This window comes from Echiichthys vipera (assembly GCF_963691815.1).
Source record: "Echiichthys vipera genome assembly, chromosome: 1".
In the NCBI taxonomy this organism is placed as follows: Eukaryota; Metazoa; Chordata; class Actinopteri; order Perciformes; family Trachinidae; genus Echiichthys; species Echiichthys vipera.
The window spans coordinates 26,998,281-27,013,397 of NC_139826.1; the positions used below are offsets into that span (position 1 = coordinate 26,998,281).

General features: G+C 43.1%; 1 protein-coding gene across 3 annotated transcripts in view; it reads right to left on the minus strand.

Annotated features, from left to right (window-relative positions):
- Positions 1-793: 793 nt before the first annotated feature.
- The window catches only part of ankrd11 (ankyrin repeat domain 11), a 108,411-nt gene continuing 94,087 nt past the window's right edge, over positions 794-15,117 (minus strand). For 2 of the 3 annotated variants that reach the window (XM_083913786.1, XM_083913787.1), the window contains exons 9-14: positions 9,658-14,098; positions 6,874-9,553; positions 5,785-5,883; positions 5,294-5,437; positions 5,067-5,159; positions 794-4,956 (exon numbers count right to left, since the gene is read on the minus strand). In XM_083913786.1, coding sequence (XP_083769912.1) covers positions 4,771-4,956; positions 5,067-5,159; positions 5,294-5,437; positions 5,785-5,883; positions 6,874-9,553; positions 9,658-14,098 — 7,643 coding nt within the window. In that variant the 3' untranslated portion in view covers positions 794-4,770. The remainder of the gene's footprint in view (positions 4,957-5,066; positions 5,160-5,293; positions 5,438-5,784; positions 5,884-6,873; positions 9,554-9,657; positions 14,099-15,117) is intronic. The other variant, XM_083913788.1, reaches the window with a different exon arrangement.

Consider the following 15,117-nt stretch of genomic DNA (forward strand, 5'->3'; position numbering starts at 1 on the left):
GTGACAGAACTCAAATTAGTTATTGAGATTAGTTTTTATAAATTGAGATGTTTAAATAAAATCTCTATTTGCTATAATTGCTGAAGAGCAGGATTATGCTATGAAGATAATCTGGATTTTGTTCAGAGACGTTCACGTTGAGGGCTTCCACACTTTCACATTGATATATAACATATCTAGCAGCCGTGTCAGAGAAGGCATTTCAAACATTCAGATTGTGAAACACTGAAGACAAGATTACCTCATCCTGCTATCAATAGAAACGTGTCCCTTGGACCACCACAACAATTTGGTTGGTCATTATACTGAGGTAAATGTTCTGAGTTAAATGTATATTCATTATTTAAAATGAATCATTTTAAATGTAGCCCATTTTTCCGCCTCATTACTTGATATAGTTTGGTTGCATATGATGCTGCCTTTTCACAACATGACACACAAGATCAAGAACCAGAGGACGGCGTGTAATATTTCAAAATTTTATTAACGAACATAATCTCTGAGGAACAACAGCAGTTCTCGCGCTCTCTGTACATGCAACTGTAGAAAATAACAATTTAGAATTTTTACTTTTCAGTTTTAGTCTTTTTTTCCCCCATCCATCCTCATTTTCAGTTTCTCGCATTTTTAATTTTTTTTAATGTCTTTTTTCTTTATTTTTTTGCAGGAAATCAACAACAGCTAGAGGTGAAAGTACTGGATTTCTGTTACAGCACTGACAATAGCATCAACAACCCCCCCCCCCCCCGCCCCACACTCTACCCATATACCCCACCCCCCTCTCTTAGCTGCTCCAACAATATGTACACAAACTACATTGTACAAATAAAAAAATGTTACATTGTTACATCATAATCACCTGCAGCAAGCGCACGCAGCTCGTTGCTGTTAGAACCCCACATTCTACGCAATTTTTCAGACTAGTACAAAGAGGAGGGTGCAAAACGTCCTGGGAGGTTTTATTTACAGAGCTATGTACAATATGTCTCTTTCACGCATTACAAGGAGGAAAATTTACACAGCGGAGACCAACTTCAACTCAAAACATACCACAGGTGTCAGAAAAAAACAAAAAGATAATAAATAGGTTATTTCTCACCATTTAAAGAGTAGTTCTCCATGCTTTTTATTAGTCATTTCCCACTCTAAAAAAAGGAACAAAGAAATAGCTACAGTCTGGGTTTTAATTAAAAAATAAACAAAACTAGAAAAAAAGGCTTGAAATCGTGATTCTATAGAATGAAAAAATAGCAATTATGTATATTTATGTCCAGTAAGAAAAAAACAACAAATAACAAATCTAAAATAAACATTATGAGTGAATGTGAGGAGAGTAGAGGTAATATGTTGCTGACTGAGGGTGGTGCCAGGCTAGCATTTGTATCACCACGGCCAAGAGCTCTACTGTGCATCTGAGGACTGACGCGTGTGTGTCTGTATTCAATTTATCCAGAAATCACTTTTTTGTTTGCTGAAAATTCACACCGGAGATTCAACGCGGATGGATGTGTTTAGTCTATTGCTCTGTGCAGCGTTGTATCGCAGACAGGGGGGGGTTCAACCAGTTGGGTGTCAACCATCACCATTTCAAGCCTTTGTGGTTCAAATAAATGAATGATTACAGAAGTAAAAACAAAGGCAGGGCTTAAACCGTTAAAAAAAGGTGACGCATGAAACGGAAAACACACTTGATGTCTTGTAAACAATAGTGAGAGGGCGTGGTTGGTCAGGGCATAGTAACGGTATACATTCTGCTCGATAAGCAATGTGATTGACATGCCACTGGTGTTTATGCTTTATACAGGAACAAAAACCCCTAAATTGAACACAACAACATTCAAAACTACAAACACTGAGCTAAAAAACACACAAGGATTCTGTGAACAAAAGACACCCTTAAACCTCTTCCCCCAAAACTGTGTAAGAAACCAACAACAAATGAAAACAAAAACATGACAAACAGGGGGTTTAAAAACCAAATGTCTGGCTATCTGTATCCAAATATGTATGTCTATGTATACCAATGTGCTCTGGAAAAATACCCAGGACTATACATCTAGCCACCTTGTCTGCACAGTGTAATAGCAACAACCATTGCACTTGACTAGACATACCGTACACAGCTATGCTGACGGACAGTGTGTAAATAATTTAAACGTTTCAGACAATATTGCCATCAGGATACACGAGCAGCTCTCGCACACAGACGACGAGCCTATGTGGTAGGTCGGGAAAGGTTTCAAAACAAAAGACCCACTAAAAATTGAGAATCAATACAAGTCACCACAAATCAACATTCCCGATGCAAATTTTTCTTCTTCTTTTTAAATCAAGGACAAAAATGGGGTTCATTCAGGGAAGATTAAAGCCTTGTAACTCTGCTTCCGACACAAGGACGACGGAAGTAACATTTAAAATCTGACCAAATTTAGCCAAACTCTGTGTGGATTAAACGTTGATAAAAGAAGGCCAATGTGACTGAAAACTTTAATTATTATAATTAAATGAACCAAACTGATTTTGGTATTGCATTGGAATCATATAGGGGAATTCTCAGAGACTGTGATAAAAATCTAAATACATTTAAAACACCCATCCAGACAAAAAGGCCACAGGTCTAATGCAAAGCCAATTGGGTTCTCGAGTTGTCTGATACACTGGCGCCATCCGGTGAGAAAATTTGGAACAACACCTATAAAAGAAGCTGCTTAACACTATTTGAAAAAGTGGGGGTCTAACTGACAACCAATGTTATACGTCAATATGGAATGAAACCTTTCAGTAGCTGTTACACCTCTTCAGTCTATTTAATGTGAAAAGCAGACAAGCTAGGAGAACAGATCACACAATTGAGTACTGAAAGACCCGTGTCCTGTTGGTTTTCAAAGGCAATGATGTTTTGTGATGATTATAAATGATTTAAGTCCAATTTTTGTAAATGAAAAACATGAATTTGAAACCATTCTACATTAACATGATGGTTTTGCTCATGAATGACATCTCTCTCACTCTCATCCCACCCATATATATCTACGTGACTTTGCCCAACAATGAGTACATTTTTCTTTCACTGAAAAAGGCATTTTCTTGGTTCGAATTTTTTCAGATATAATTGTGTAGTAAAGCAATGAATAATAATCCTCTGTATGTTCTTTAAATAAATCCATGACAACTATTCTGCTACATCTGAGGGACTATATGGTGGATGGCCTGCGGGAGGCCGGTTTAATCCAGAAGTGTTGTCTGTCAGCTATGTGTGTGAGTTGCGGTGACCCACGTCCAGGATGAGTTGCCTTACCTAAGCCTGGACCGAATCTAGAGATGGGATCATACAACTGTGCACTGGAATCTTTCAAATACTGACAGAATCGTGTACACATTTTGGCCCATGGATATGAGGGGGGAGGGGGGGAAAGTGCTGCCCAAAAGTGAACTGTACATAAAAAGATACTTTTTATTTCTTTTATGTTTTTTTCTTTACACTTAACTGAGTGATATTACAGTACATAGGTTATTTACAACTGTGCAGTAATGTGTGGCAAAATAAATTATCTAGAAGGCAGCAAGAATACATTGGTTAACGAATATAAAAACTGTACATCATTTACTGAATACAACTTTTTTTCTTTTTTCTTTTGTTTTTTTTTCCATTAAACTAATATTGGCTCTGTAGTGTTTCAAGTCACTTCCTCAGAAACAATGAAATGCCCAAGTAAAGAAATAGACAAAAACAATATTTCTCTCCTCCCGCCAAAGCACAATTTCTCAATAGTCTCTTTGAATCTCAACATTCGTTATGTTTGTTTCTTCGGATTTTTGTCCTGTGGTGTTTTTGCAGTCCATGGCGGTCTGATGCGTTTGTGTTGGAGCAAGCAGGGTGGCTGAGGAACACTCCAGTCTGTCCTCAGAGATCCATGCCTGTCCTCTTCTGTTAAGCCAGGCTGAGAGAATGCAGGTTCTGTCTCTTCCTCTCAGACACTGGGCCCTGATGTGCATACACATCGCTAGCCCGATGCTGTATTCCAACCTGCTGCAGGCTCTGTTGCACTACCTAGCTAGGCCTGGTGCAGTGTGGACAGAGAGGGCGTCCTCTGGGTATATGGTCTTGTAGCCCCAAAACCACCAGTGGCTGGTTCTAGTTTCCTGGTCTGTCCATCTCAGCTGTGTTGCTGTCTTACATTGAAGATCCACATTATGCACCACGGCTCTGTTGACTTCCTCCGGGTCAGCGTCGGACTCGGTCTAGTTCTCCTGACCCAGCAGGAGCCCTGGGTCAACAGAGGAGGCTTCTCCTCAGTCCTCCCACAGGACAGGCACCACGCTGTTGGGAGAGCTCTTCTCTGATACCTCCTCCCAGTGGTGGAGGTGGGTCTATTGAAGCAGGGACCAAAAACGAATGCAGAAAATATATCTCTGTCCCCCGTCTCACTGAAACTGAGCACTGAGGAGTTGTGTCCCGATGCCAGAGCCTCAAAGCAAAAACTGTTTCTGCTTCTCGCACTCTGATCAAACAAAAGCGTAAAAACTTTGAGGATGAAAGTGCAAGTTGTGTGTTTTCTTTTCCCCCAGTAAAAACATGTTTCCTTCTTCACGGAAGGGAATCCAGAGCAAGTTTTTCATCTTTACTCTTTTTGTATAGAATATATTTTTCCCCTGTCCAAAGTCCTCTTTCAAACTTGCTAGCCCTTTCCATTCGTTCTGTTCAACGAAGTCTCTTTGAGAAGAAGTTATTCAGAAAAAGTTTGCTCTTAATCTGTGAGCACAGGTGTGTCATGCAGGCAGCAGGACGAAGTCGTCGTTCACATCGACCATTGGCACGTAGAAAGACGGCACTTCGTTGACACAGAGAGACTTGTGCCCTGCCGGGTCCAGCTCTTGGACCTTCAACTGCCACTCCATCCTTTGCACTGCATTGAGGGCTGCTGCCTCGTGCTGTTGCCGCATCAACAAACATGTCTGGGGAAGGAGAAGCAAAGCGTAAATCCACTTGTTACACACAGATGATTATGGTATCAATGCCTTTAATGAAAGACATAACATCACATCCCTGCAGGGGCCATATTTACCTTCATGCGGTCATATTTATCATCAACGTCCTGGATCCAGGAAATGAACTGACGAGCATTGAAGCGATCTCTCACAGATTTGTTTTCATCCCCCTGAGAACATGCACCAAGATACAATGTTGATTAACCAACAGATTATGGAATAATTGGCTATCTTTAATAAAAATCAGTTATAATTGACTTAACACTAAAGTGTGTATTATGTATAGTAAATAGACATTTCTTACCTGGCTCTCTGATGGCATATTGTATACTTCAGAGTCCAAAAGCATTGTGCAGGCGCTGAATGGGACAGCCTGATTTGCTATTGTCCTGGCTGCTCTGCTGTGGACCCTTAAAACCTCCTGCTCACATGAAACAATCAGCTTCTCCTGTGAACAGAACGGGAAAAAGAGATTTAGAAAGTTAACATCTGATGATAAGTTGGGCATCAGGCTAACCAATGGGTTGGATGTTGAGGTATATAGCAATGGGTCTTGATCCAAAAATCAGCTACATGTTTCAGAGAAACAGTTGTCAAATAATTAGCGGGAAATTTAATAGACTTGTCTGCCGTTCACTCTGGCTCAACCTTTGAGTAGGGAGTATAAGATTTACCTTGCATTCCTATTAAAAACAGGCTTTGATTTTTCATAAAAGAAGTGCTCATAGTGTTTAGTGCACATGTGTTGCTATATGTATAAGAGAGTGAGCAAATTTGTGAATGTATATTCCTTACCCGTTCTATGCTGTGCTGCAACCTGAGCTTCCCTCTCACTGCCTCCTGTTGTCTGAAAAGCTCCTTCAGAGGTTCTGACAGCGATGGAGGTGGGGCAATCTGATGAACAAACACAACATACCAGTATTATATACCTTCAGACCCTGTACCACATCACACAGTATAAAAACAAGATGTGGTGATATTTCATTTTGCCATGTAGACCTATGTACTTTTGAATTTACTGCAGTCAAAAAGACTTAAGGTACGTTCACTACGGGCCGCGAAAGATGCGACGAAGCGCTTGAAATGCGAGTAATGTGTTGCATGTTCATATTAATCGATTTACGTTTGGAGCGACAGGCAGTTAGCGAGTAGCCGCCTTAAGCTCAGCCATGTTGTGCTAAATGAGTAGTTATGCTAGTGCTAACCAGGTCTGAATGCTTCTAAAAGAACAGGAATGAGCTCTCAGGTGACGTGTGTGGCTCTTAAAAGAGCGGTTGTGTTTTAGTGCGATCAGACCGTCAGTGATTTAACCACCAAAGCTGCACAGGGTGCTGACCTGTCTCTTCAGGCAGAAAATCAGACCGGGATACGCTTTACTGTAGTGATGGCTTTCTTCTTCTTCTTTTGGATTTCTGGGAGACTAGATGCCAAAAGGCACATTGCTGCCATCCACAGGTCAGAGTTATATCAATTATTTTAATATATCCATAGGAACAGTCTGGTTTCCCTGATGCAGTCAAGGACTGCAACAATGGCGGCTTTTGTGATCTCCTGGATGTAATCATGGAGAACTTGATAACGCTTACTGCAATCTTAACACTGACTGGCTGACACGGCACAATGTGGCGTGACACGCCTGAAAAGTCCAATATTTTGTTGACTTGTTTGAAGCTGCGTGTCCATCTTGTCGCGCAAAACGCGCCTAACTTGTTGCACGTCTTGAAATAGCGTCTGTACAATTGACTTTGTATGTAATCCTGTCACATTTTCGCATCTGTCTCCTTGGTGTGAACACACCTTTAGACTTTCATTTCAAACAATTTCAAACCTGCTCACTGCTTTGGCTATAACATTAGGGAAAAGAGTAAAGACACCATCACTTACCACAGGGATGTGAAGCTTGCTAAGGGGCTTTCCATCCAGCAGGTAGGAGCCAGTGTAGGTCACATATTCAGCGTAACACTGCGGGGCCTGTGGGGTGATGTAGCACAGAATCTTCCTCTTTTCCTCAATCTTCTTCCTGATCTGCAGGTACTCGAAGTAAGGGTTGGAACGGTCACTGTGGTAGGGCTCGATATCGTCAAGCTTGATGGCATTGACTACTACAGCCAAAGTCTGTTGGATCATTTCCCTGGTCTGCTGCATGGCTGTGTTAACCAGCTGGACCTGAACCTGTTGCCCAGCAGAACGTGGAAATTTCCTCTTCCGTGGGTGCTGGGTCTGAGATTCCTCTTCGTCCACAAGGAGAGAGCGACCTTTTGTCGTCCTACTGATAACCACTGGCGCAGGTGTTGTCACAGAAGTAGGTACAGACACTGCTGGGGTTGTATTCGATGCAGTAGAGGAGACAGTAAGCAAAGATTCTTTGTCTTTCTTCGGAGCTGGGAAGGAAGAGTTTGAGGTGGGTGTCAGGGATCTAGTAGGAATTGGGGTAATTGTCACTGTTGGATTGGTCGTTACAGGGGTCGCAGTGGCAGTCAAGGTTATTATGCTGGAGGTAGGAGCAACAGCAGCAGCAGAGGGATTGTTCTTGGCGCGATTGCGGGTTATTCTTTGAGGGATTTCATCCACCTTCTTGGTAATATCTATAGTGGCGGACACAGTGGTCTGGATTACTGGCGTTAGCTTGGATGTGGTCTCCTGAGTGTCTGGTAGTTCCACTGTGCTGGAGAGGGTGACTGCCACTGGGAGTTGAGAGAGAGGAAGAGGACTGCATGACACAGGTTCTGCTAAGGGCTCAGACATGTCCTCCTGTCTCACATCTGACTTGATAGCAGACACTGAATCAATGGGTAACTGCAGTGGCTCAGCGAGGGAGTGGATCTGAATGTGATGCTGCTGACTGGGATCTGGTTTCACAGATGAATACAACATACTGGGATCGGAGTCATCAGGTCCTCCATAAGGTCCTTTTCTTTCCAAAATGCTGGCCTGTTGTGTTAGAGCGAGAGAGCTGTTGACTGACAGACTGTGAGGCTCAGGGTCCAACTCTTGCTGGAAGTTTGCATGTGGTGACGGAACAAGTAAGTCTTCTTGTCTGGTGGGCTCTTCTAAACCTAGGTCTCCAGCAAGGCATGAAGTCTTAGCTGGGCTTGGTAAGTCCATCTCCATTATGTCTGGGTCATCTCTGTCTGTAATTGTATGTCTTATGTGGGTCAGAACTGTCTTGTTGTGGTCAGTTAGTTCTGGGTCTCGAGACTCAGCTTCTTCCGACTTGTCTGGTAGTGGTAGCTCAGGTAAAGAGAACGGTCCCAAGTCATCCAGTTCATCTGTATCAGCTGAGAATGGGTCAGCCCAGGGCACCACTGGCTCAGTATCCCCAGCTGGAGCCATGTGGCTTTCAGCGGTAGCACTGAAGCTGTGCGTCGTCTGGCCGCTGTCTGGTTCTTCACATGTTGACTCAGTGTCCATCTGGCGACTTTCCTCTATGCTGGGCTTGTTACAGTCCTGGAAGAAAGACTCTAGCCTATTCGATGATGATGAGGTGTTTAAATAGTTGGGTTCCTCATCAATAGCTGTGTCAGGCCTCTCTGGAGAGGGGATGTCAGCCACAGCCTCCTTCTGTTCATCAAAGTCCTCTGGGTCCACTTTGTGCCACCTATTCCAGGTAGCATAAGGGGGAGTGATAGAGGGATGTCCGGACAAGTGGTGCATCTCACTGTCTGAATGGTATGGGCTGGTTATTTTGGAGACCGCAGCCTCTATCTCCCCATACGTCCTGTGGGGAGATTTGAGGTCCATATCAGGGTTCCAACCCATGCTGTGATCATAACAGTTCTCTCGATTGTTGGCTGGAGATTGTGCGGGCGAGATCTCTTGGATGTCTGGTTCCTGCCGGTCTGGAGACTCTGCAGGCCAGCTCTTCCTAAGAGGGTCCTCGACTGTAGGGGAGAAGGAACTTGGCTCCCTTGTTTGCTCCGGCTCCTCCTCTGCACAGTGGTCTCCATCAGCTCTCTCGTCCATATCGACTTCGTCCTCAAAGTCCTCCTCTTCCTCATCCTCTTCCTCCTCTTCTAGATCCTGTTCTTCAGTGACAGAGGGAAGATCTGACAGGACCAGGTTGGGTTCACTGTGATGAGGCTCAGAGATGTCATCAATGTCCAGGGGTGGCAAAGCAGCAGGAGCTGGTGTTGGTGGTGCAGCGATGTCGAAACAGGGCTCCTGAGGGTCTGGCCTGTGAACTGGTGTAGAGGGTTTAGGCAAGAAACTGTTGTACACATTGTCCTCTGTGCCAGCAGGAGTTGGTGCTGCCACATCTGGTGTAGGAAGGGCTGGTTCCCGCCGAGGGGACAATATTCGAATTGGGGAGAAATACGGAGATGGCAGGCACTCCAGTCTATCCACAGTTGCTGATTTGTCCTCTAGAGTTTGGGAGGAAGCTGACGCATCAAATTCAACTGATGGATCACTCTGTCGAAGGAACTTGTCAGCCTCAGCCTTGAACTCATCCTCCAGAGGCCTGCGGACGTCAGAGGATGCAGATCGGCTGACAAGTGGCAGCTGGAGGTTCTTGGCAGGGGTAGGACATGTGCCCTCCTGGAAATTCTGGGAGTTGGAGTACCTGCTGGGGGAACAACAGAAAGACAAAACATTAGAAAATATGTCACATTTATCAGAGTTAAAATGATCAAAACAGTAACCCCATAGTACATTTACACGTTTAAATACCTTTCAAAGAAAGATGGAGAACAGGCATTCATTGACATAGTCATAGCTGATGAGTTTTGGCAGTCCAGCCCATCCAACATAATGTCAGGGTAATCCTCTGCACTACAAGATGGGGTACGTGGAGTCTGCATTACTTCCTCAAAGCTGGGACAGGAGATGACAGATGTTGGTGTGGGGACACCAGTTGGCCTGTTTTGATCTGGCCTGGGAGAGGCAGGGAGGTTCTCCTTCATCTGATGGCCAGCCAGCCAGTCCTTTGAGTTTTGACTGTCAGTAGGCTGGAACTTCCTGTTTGGGGACATCATTTGGGCCGGGAGACCCACATCCTTCAGCTTCTTCTCTTTAATACCAGTCTCCAGACTGTTTGATTTCTTTGATGATAGCTCGCTGCGGTTTTTCCGTACATCCTCTGTGGACTTGGTCTTGTCCTTGAGTTTAGGGTCCCCTGACTTGGGTCTCAACTTCTCCATCTGCTTCATCCTTTCTTTATGTCTCTTGTGGCGCTCCTCAATCTCCTGGTCTTTTAGACTCAACATCTGACCAAAACTTGTCATTTGATAATCACCATCCACCAATAGTTTTTCACGTGGTCGATTATCTTTCCTCACAGTATCTTTGGACTGAGTGAGTTTTTCATTTTCATCCTTAGCCTTAGATTTACTGTGGTCTATTCTGTTGTCTTTGTCCAATGTATCCCGATTTCTGTCTTTTTTCATATCAAATTTAGGACTTTCTTCTTTTGACCTGTCTTTCAGAATGGTGACCTGCGGGCTATCTTTCAATCCTGATTTCACATCCTCTTTGGAGTGTTTAAATGACCCAAGTCCTTCAATGTACTTGTTCTTTTCCTCTTTTATTTTTTCCTTATGTTTCTCCTTTTTCTTTTTGTCTTTTGTTCTGTCATTGATGACACCAGTTGCTTTGTCTTTTTTGGACATCTCTTTTTCAAATTCCAAAGTTTTATCAAACTCGTCTTCGCCGTCTCCCTTACTTCCATATGGGAATGTGTAAGGGTCTGCTTCTAGAGGCATGGGCTCTTTCTCAAAAGGTAGACTCTCTCTGCGGCTGTAGGACTCTCTGATCTCCTCGGTCTTGTCACGCTTGTCTCCTTTTTCCTTCTTGACCTTTTCTTTCTCCTTATCGTGGCTTTTCTTGGACGAAGATGACGAGGAATGTCGATGCCTCTCTTTCTCTCTGAACTTGTCCTGGGGTGTAGATATGGACAAGGAGTCTCTTCTGTCTTCAGTCACATCAGTCAGGCTGATCGAGTCATAGTAAGTAGTGAGGACTGGCTCATGACCTCGGTCAGTAAAACTATCTGAAGAGCTTTCACTGATCTTGTCATTGGAGTCATCCTTGTAGTCATTCATAGCTTCCTCTTCCAATTTTTCTAGGAGGGACTTTTCATTCTCACCACTGCCTTTTGAGGGTTTCCTTTCCTTAGAATGGTCCAACTTATCCTTATATTTGCTCTTTGTCTTTTCCTCACTGGTGTCCCTTTTGTCCAACAGCTTCTGCTTATTTTTCTTCTCTTGATTTGAGTCCACTGACATTCTGTCTTTTCTTTCCTTATGTTTCGCATCTACAGAGTCTTTCTTGTCTTTGTTGTGTTTCTCTAGGGAACCTTTCCTCTCTTTGCCAGTGTCAAATGTGGCCTTTTCTTTCTTCTTTTCTTTGTGATCTTTGTCTTTTGCCTTTTCGATGTTATGTTTGGCCTCTGCAGAGGATTTTCTCATTTTTTCTGAAGGAAAGTGATCCAACTCATCCTGATCAGGTGTTGAGTCTTTTCTGATTGAGTCAGACACAAGGGCGGCGCCACCATTGTAGCTGTCCTCATCGTCGTCACTTTCATCAGTGAAGATATCCGCTATTTTGTACCATGTTTTCTCACGGATTTTCTCAGGTTTTCTTTCCTCTTTCTTTACTTCCAAGACATCCTTCTCCCTATCAGCATGTTTGTCCTGAGAGGTCTTTTCTTTCTTGTCCTTGGTCTGTTCTGAAGACATTTTTCGATCTTTGCCATGAGACTCTTTGTGTTTGTCTTTGACTCCCTCTTTCTTGTCTTTGGTGCCCCGGTCTGCATCCTTTTCCTTGACAGTTTTTTCTGCAGAGCTTTTCTCACTCTTATCTTTATCCTGATCAGCTCCTCTGTCTTTTGTTTTCTCTTTGTGCTTGTCAGCCTTCGTCTTTTCTCGCTTATCCATTCCCTCGCCCTTCTTTTCTTTCTCCTTTCCAGAGTGGTTTCTTTCTCTTATATCACACGATTTACTGACAGCATCAATGTCTTTGAAAAAAGTATCATTACCATATTCATCTCTTGTAGATTCCTGCTTGATTTTTATGTCCTTTCTTTCCTTAATGAATTCATATGAGTCTTTACGTTCTCGGCTGTTGTCTAGAGAGTCCTTGTCTTTTTTGTCTTTGACCGTTTCTGTTGACTCCTTCCGCTTCTTTTCTTTTTCAACTGGGTGACTGGAGTTTAATTTTTGTTTTTCTGACCAGTCTTTTTTCTTTTCATTTGTCTTTTCAGAGGAATCTTTGTCTTTCTTCTTAGAAGGAGCTTCTTTCTCTGATCTTTTCTCATTGTGATCTAATTTCTTGTCCTTGACTTTATCTTTCCTTCTTGTCTCTTCCTTAACAGTCTCGACAATTAGTTTAACAGTGTTGTTGGCTTTGTATTCTTTGTAATCTTTGACAGGTGCGTCCCAGCTGTCCTCTCCATAGGAGGAGTCAGAGGACATCTCTGAGCCCCATCTGTCATGGTGGTCATCTGAGGCACTGAGCTTTGTGTCCTCTAAGTTGAGAAAACGGCTGTTAACGTCATAACCTTCATATTCAGACTCTTCCTTCGGAGCTTTATCTTTTTTACATTTCTCCTTCTCCTCCTTGGTGTTTTTCTCCTTGTCCACCTTTAGATGCTTTTCCTCTTTCTGCTCACTTTTCTTGTCTGTTTTTGAAGAGGACTTCTCCTTGGACTTTTTCTTTTTTTCCTCTTTGTGAGCCTTTTGTTTATCCTCCTTGGGCTTCTCCTTCTCCTTGACATTTTTATCCTTGTCAGATTTTACAGGCTTCTCCCTCTCCTCCTTATTTGTCTTGTCCTTGGTGGAGTCCTTTGCCTTCTTATTTTTCTCCTCTTTTGCTGTTCTGTGTAGGTCTTTTCCAGATGACCAATCCTTATCATCAGACTTACTTTTCGAAAGCCTATCCTCCTTTTTTGAATGGTCTTTTTCGTGTTTGGACAACTTGACCTTGCTCTCAGCTGGCGAGTCTGACTCAACAATAAGGGACTTCTGCCTTGAATCATCATAATCAAAAGAATAGCTCTTGACAAATTTCTCATTCATGTCTTGATTGAGCACTAGACTAGGAGCTTTGTCCTTTTCCTTATTTTTGTGCTTGTGTTTCACTTTATGCTTTTTCAGCACTTTTCCGTCTACATCAGTTTTGGAGACAGCGCTGTCTGCATTGGAGTTTTTGTGGAGCTCAGAATTTTTCTTGTCAACTGTGCTACTGTGCACATTGTTATTCTTCTTTTTGTTCTCCTGTGCTTTCCTCTTAACTTGTTTTATTGACTCTACACTGGAATCAGCAGAGGAGTAGTCAGACTCACTGGACAGTCTTGTTCTGACTGAATCTGAGAGAGAACTGACGTCTGACCATGTAGGAGATGACACAGTCTTCCAGCCATCTGTCCTCCACTGCTTTGGATGCTGTTCTGCCAATGATGGTGCTTGTTTCTGAGAGTTCAAGTTCCCATGGGAAGAGGAGGAGGAAGCGTTAAAGCCAGGGGAGTCTTTCAGGTTCGTGGCAGAAGTGTCCTTTGTACTGTTAGAGCCCTTATCGTCCTCACTCTCTCCACAATCTCCACAATCAGAGTCAGATGTACAGAATTTGTCATTGGCTTTACCAAACCTGACTTCTTTACTGACATTATTTTTACTCTCCTTCTTCCGTTTCTTTTTGACCTTACTCTTGTCTTTTTGTTGTTTAGAGCTCACGCTGCCAGAGTCTCTAGTCTTGGTATTTGTTTGCTGGGTTTGTTGCCGCGGCGTGGGCGCTGGCGTGAAACACGTCCTATCGTCCTCGTCTGAACTGTTACTGTCAGAGACAATCCGCCTGACAGTTTTCTTTGGTGTGAGCGAGTTGCTTTTGGAATAGGTTTTGACCTCCATCTTGGGTATAGAGATGAAGCTGTTGGCCTTGGGGATCGTTTCCTTACGGAAGTCTTTTTTCAAGAGGTGTTTATCGTCCACAGGAGGTACACGTTCCTCCTCATCATCCTCATCAAATTCATATTCATCTTTGACAGGTGTGGCAGCAGATTTAGGAGGGTCCACAGTTTTCCCTTTCAACTTCAACTTCTCAAACTCAGAGTCTGTGTTATTGCCATCGACAGAGCTAGACGGAGCAAATGAGGGGGCGTCTTCCTCCTCCGAAGATTCTGTGGAAAATAAAAAGAGGCACGATCAATACACAACTTCATTAAACACAATCCAATCTACACTTATGACTAGTATAATTTTATTACAAAGCAAAGAATCTCTGCAAGTCTGTGTGTCTGTAATCTGCATATCTCAAGGACCGGTTATCAAATCTACTTGACACCAGACGGGTGTATTGCTGATGACCCTGTGACAGGCTTTGTGTTGATGGTGGTGCAATTTGGACTTGCGACACATTATTCATTAAACTTTGAATAAACCAAACCAATACTGCATTCATGTAACATCAGAATAATCAGAAAAATTAGTCTTACAATACAAATCTGGGATAAAATCAGTCATTATCACTAGAATCAATGTGTTAAAATGCTCTGAGCAATAAAACACCACATATCTTCTGTGTAGTGTCTATGTTGTTTCTACATTACGACCTAAAGCTACACACTGAAGTTGAAAGAAAGACTACCCGGAACTGGGACAATAGGAGGAGCACATGGATGAAGCATGACTCTGAGGGTACATCCACGCGATCGAAAACAACCATTTTTTCCCTCTGTCGTTCTTAAAAAGTTTTCCGTCGACAAGGACTCGCTCAATAAATATCTGCGTCCACACGAAACCGGTGAAACCGGCAAAAAAACGGCAAAAAACGCTGTGATACACATGCCAGGCATGGATGTGGAGCTGTAACTACCACATAAATACACCAACAAGGAGAAGAAGAGAGGGAGAGCTGCTGTTGTGTATAATCATAATACAAAGACCGGAGAGTTTCTCACAAAATCTGGAGACTTCCCAAATCCCCATCCATCCTATAGAGAAATCTGTCGACTGTTTCTGGTGTCATTGGAGACTTTTGTGGTGTTTTGGACACTCTGATGCTGAAAATCACTCTGTAGTTAGTGTCCTTAACGAGCAGCGGGTGCTGCTGTGAGCCCATTCCCCGTCTCAAAGAACTCACAGGCGGGCACTGTCTCGCTACTTTTTGTGACCTTTTTGGACACTTTATTTATTAAAA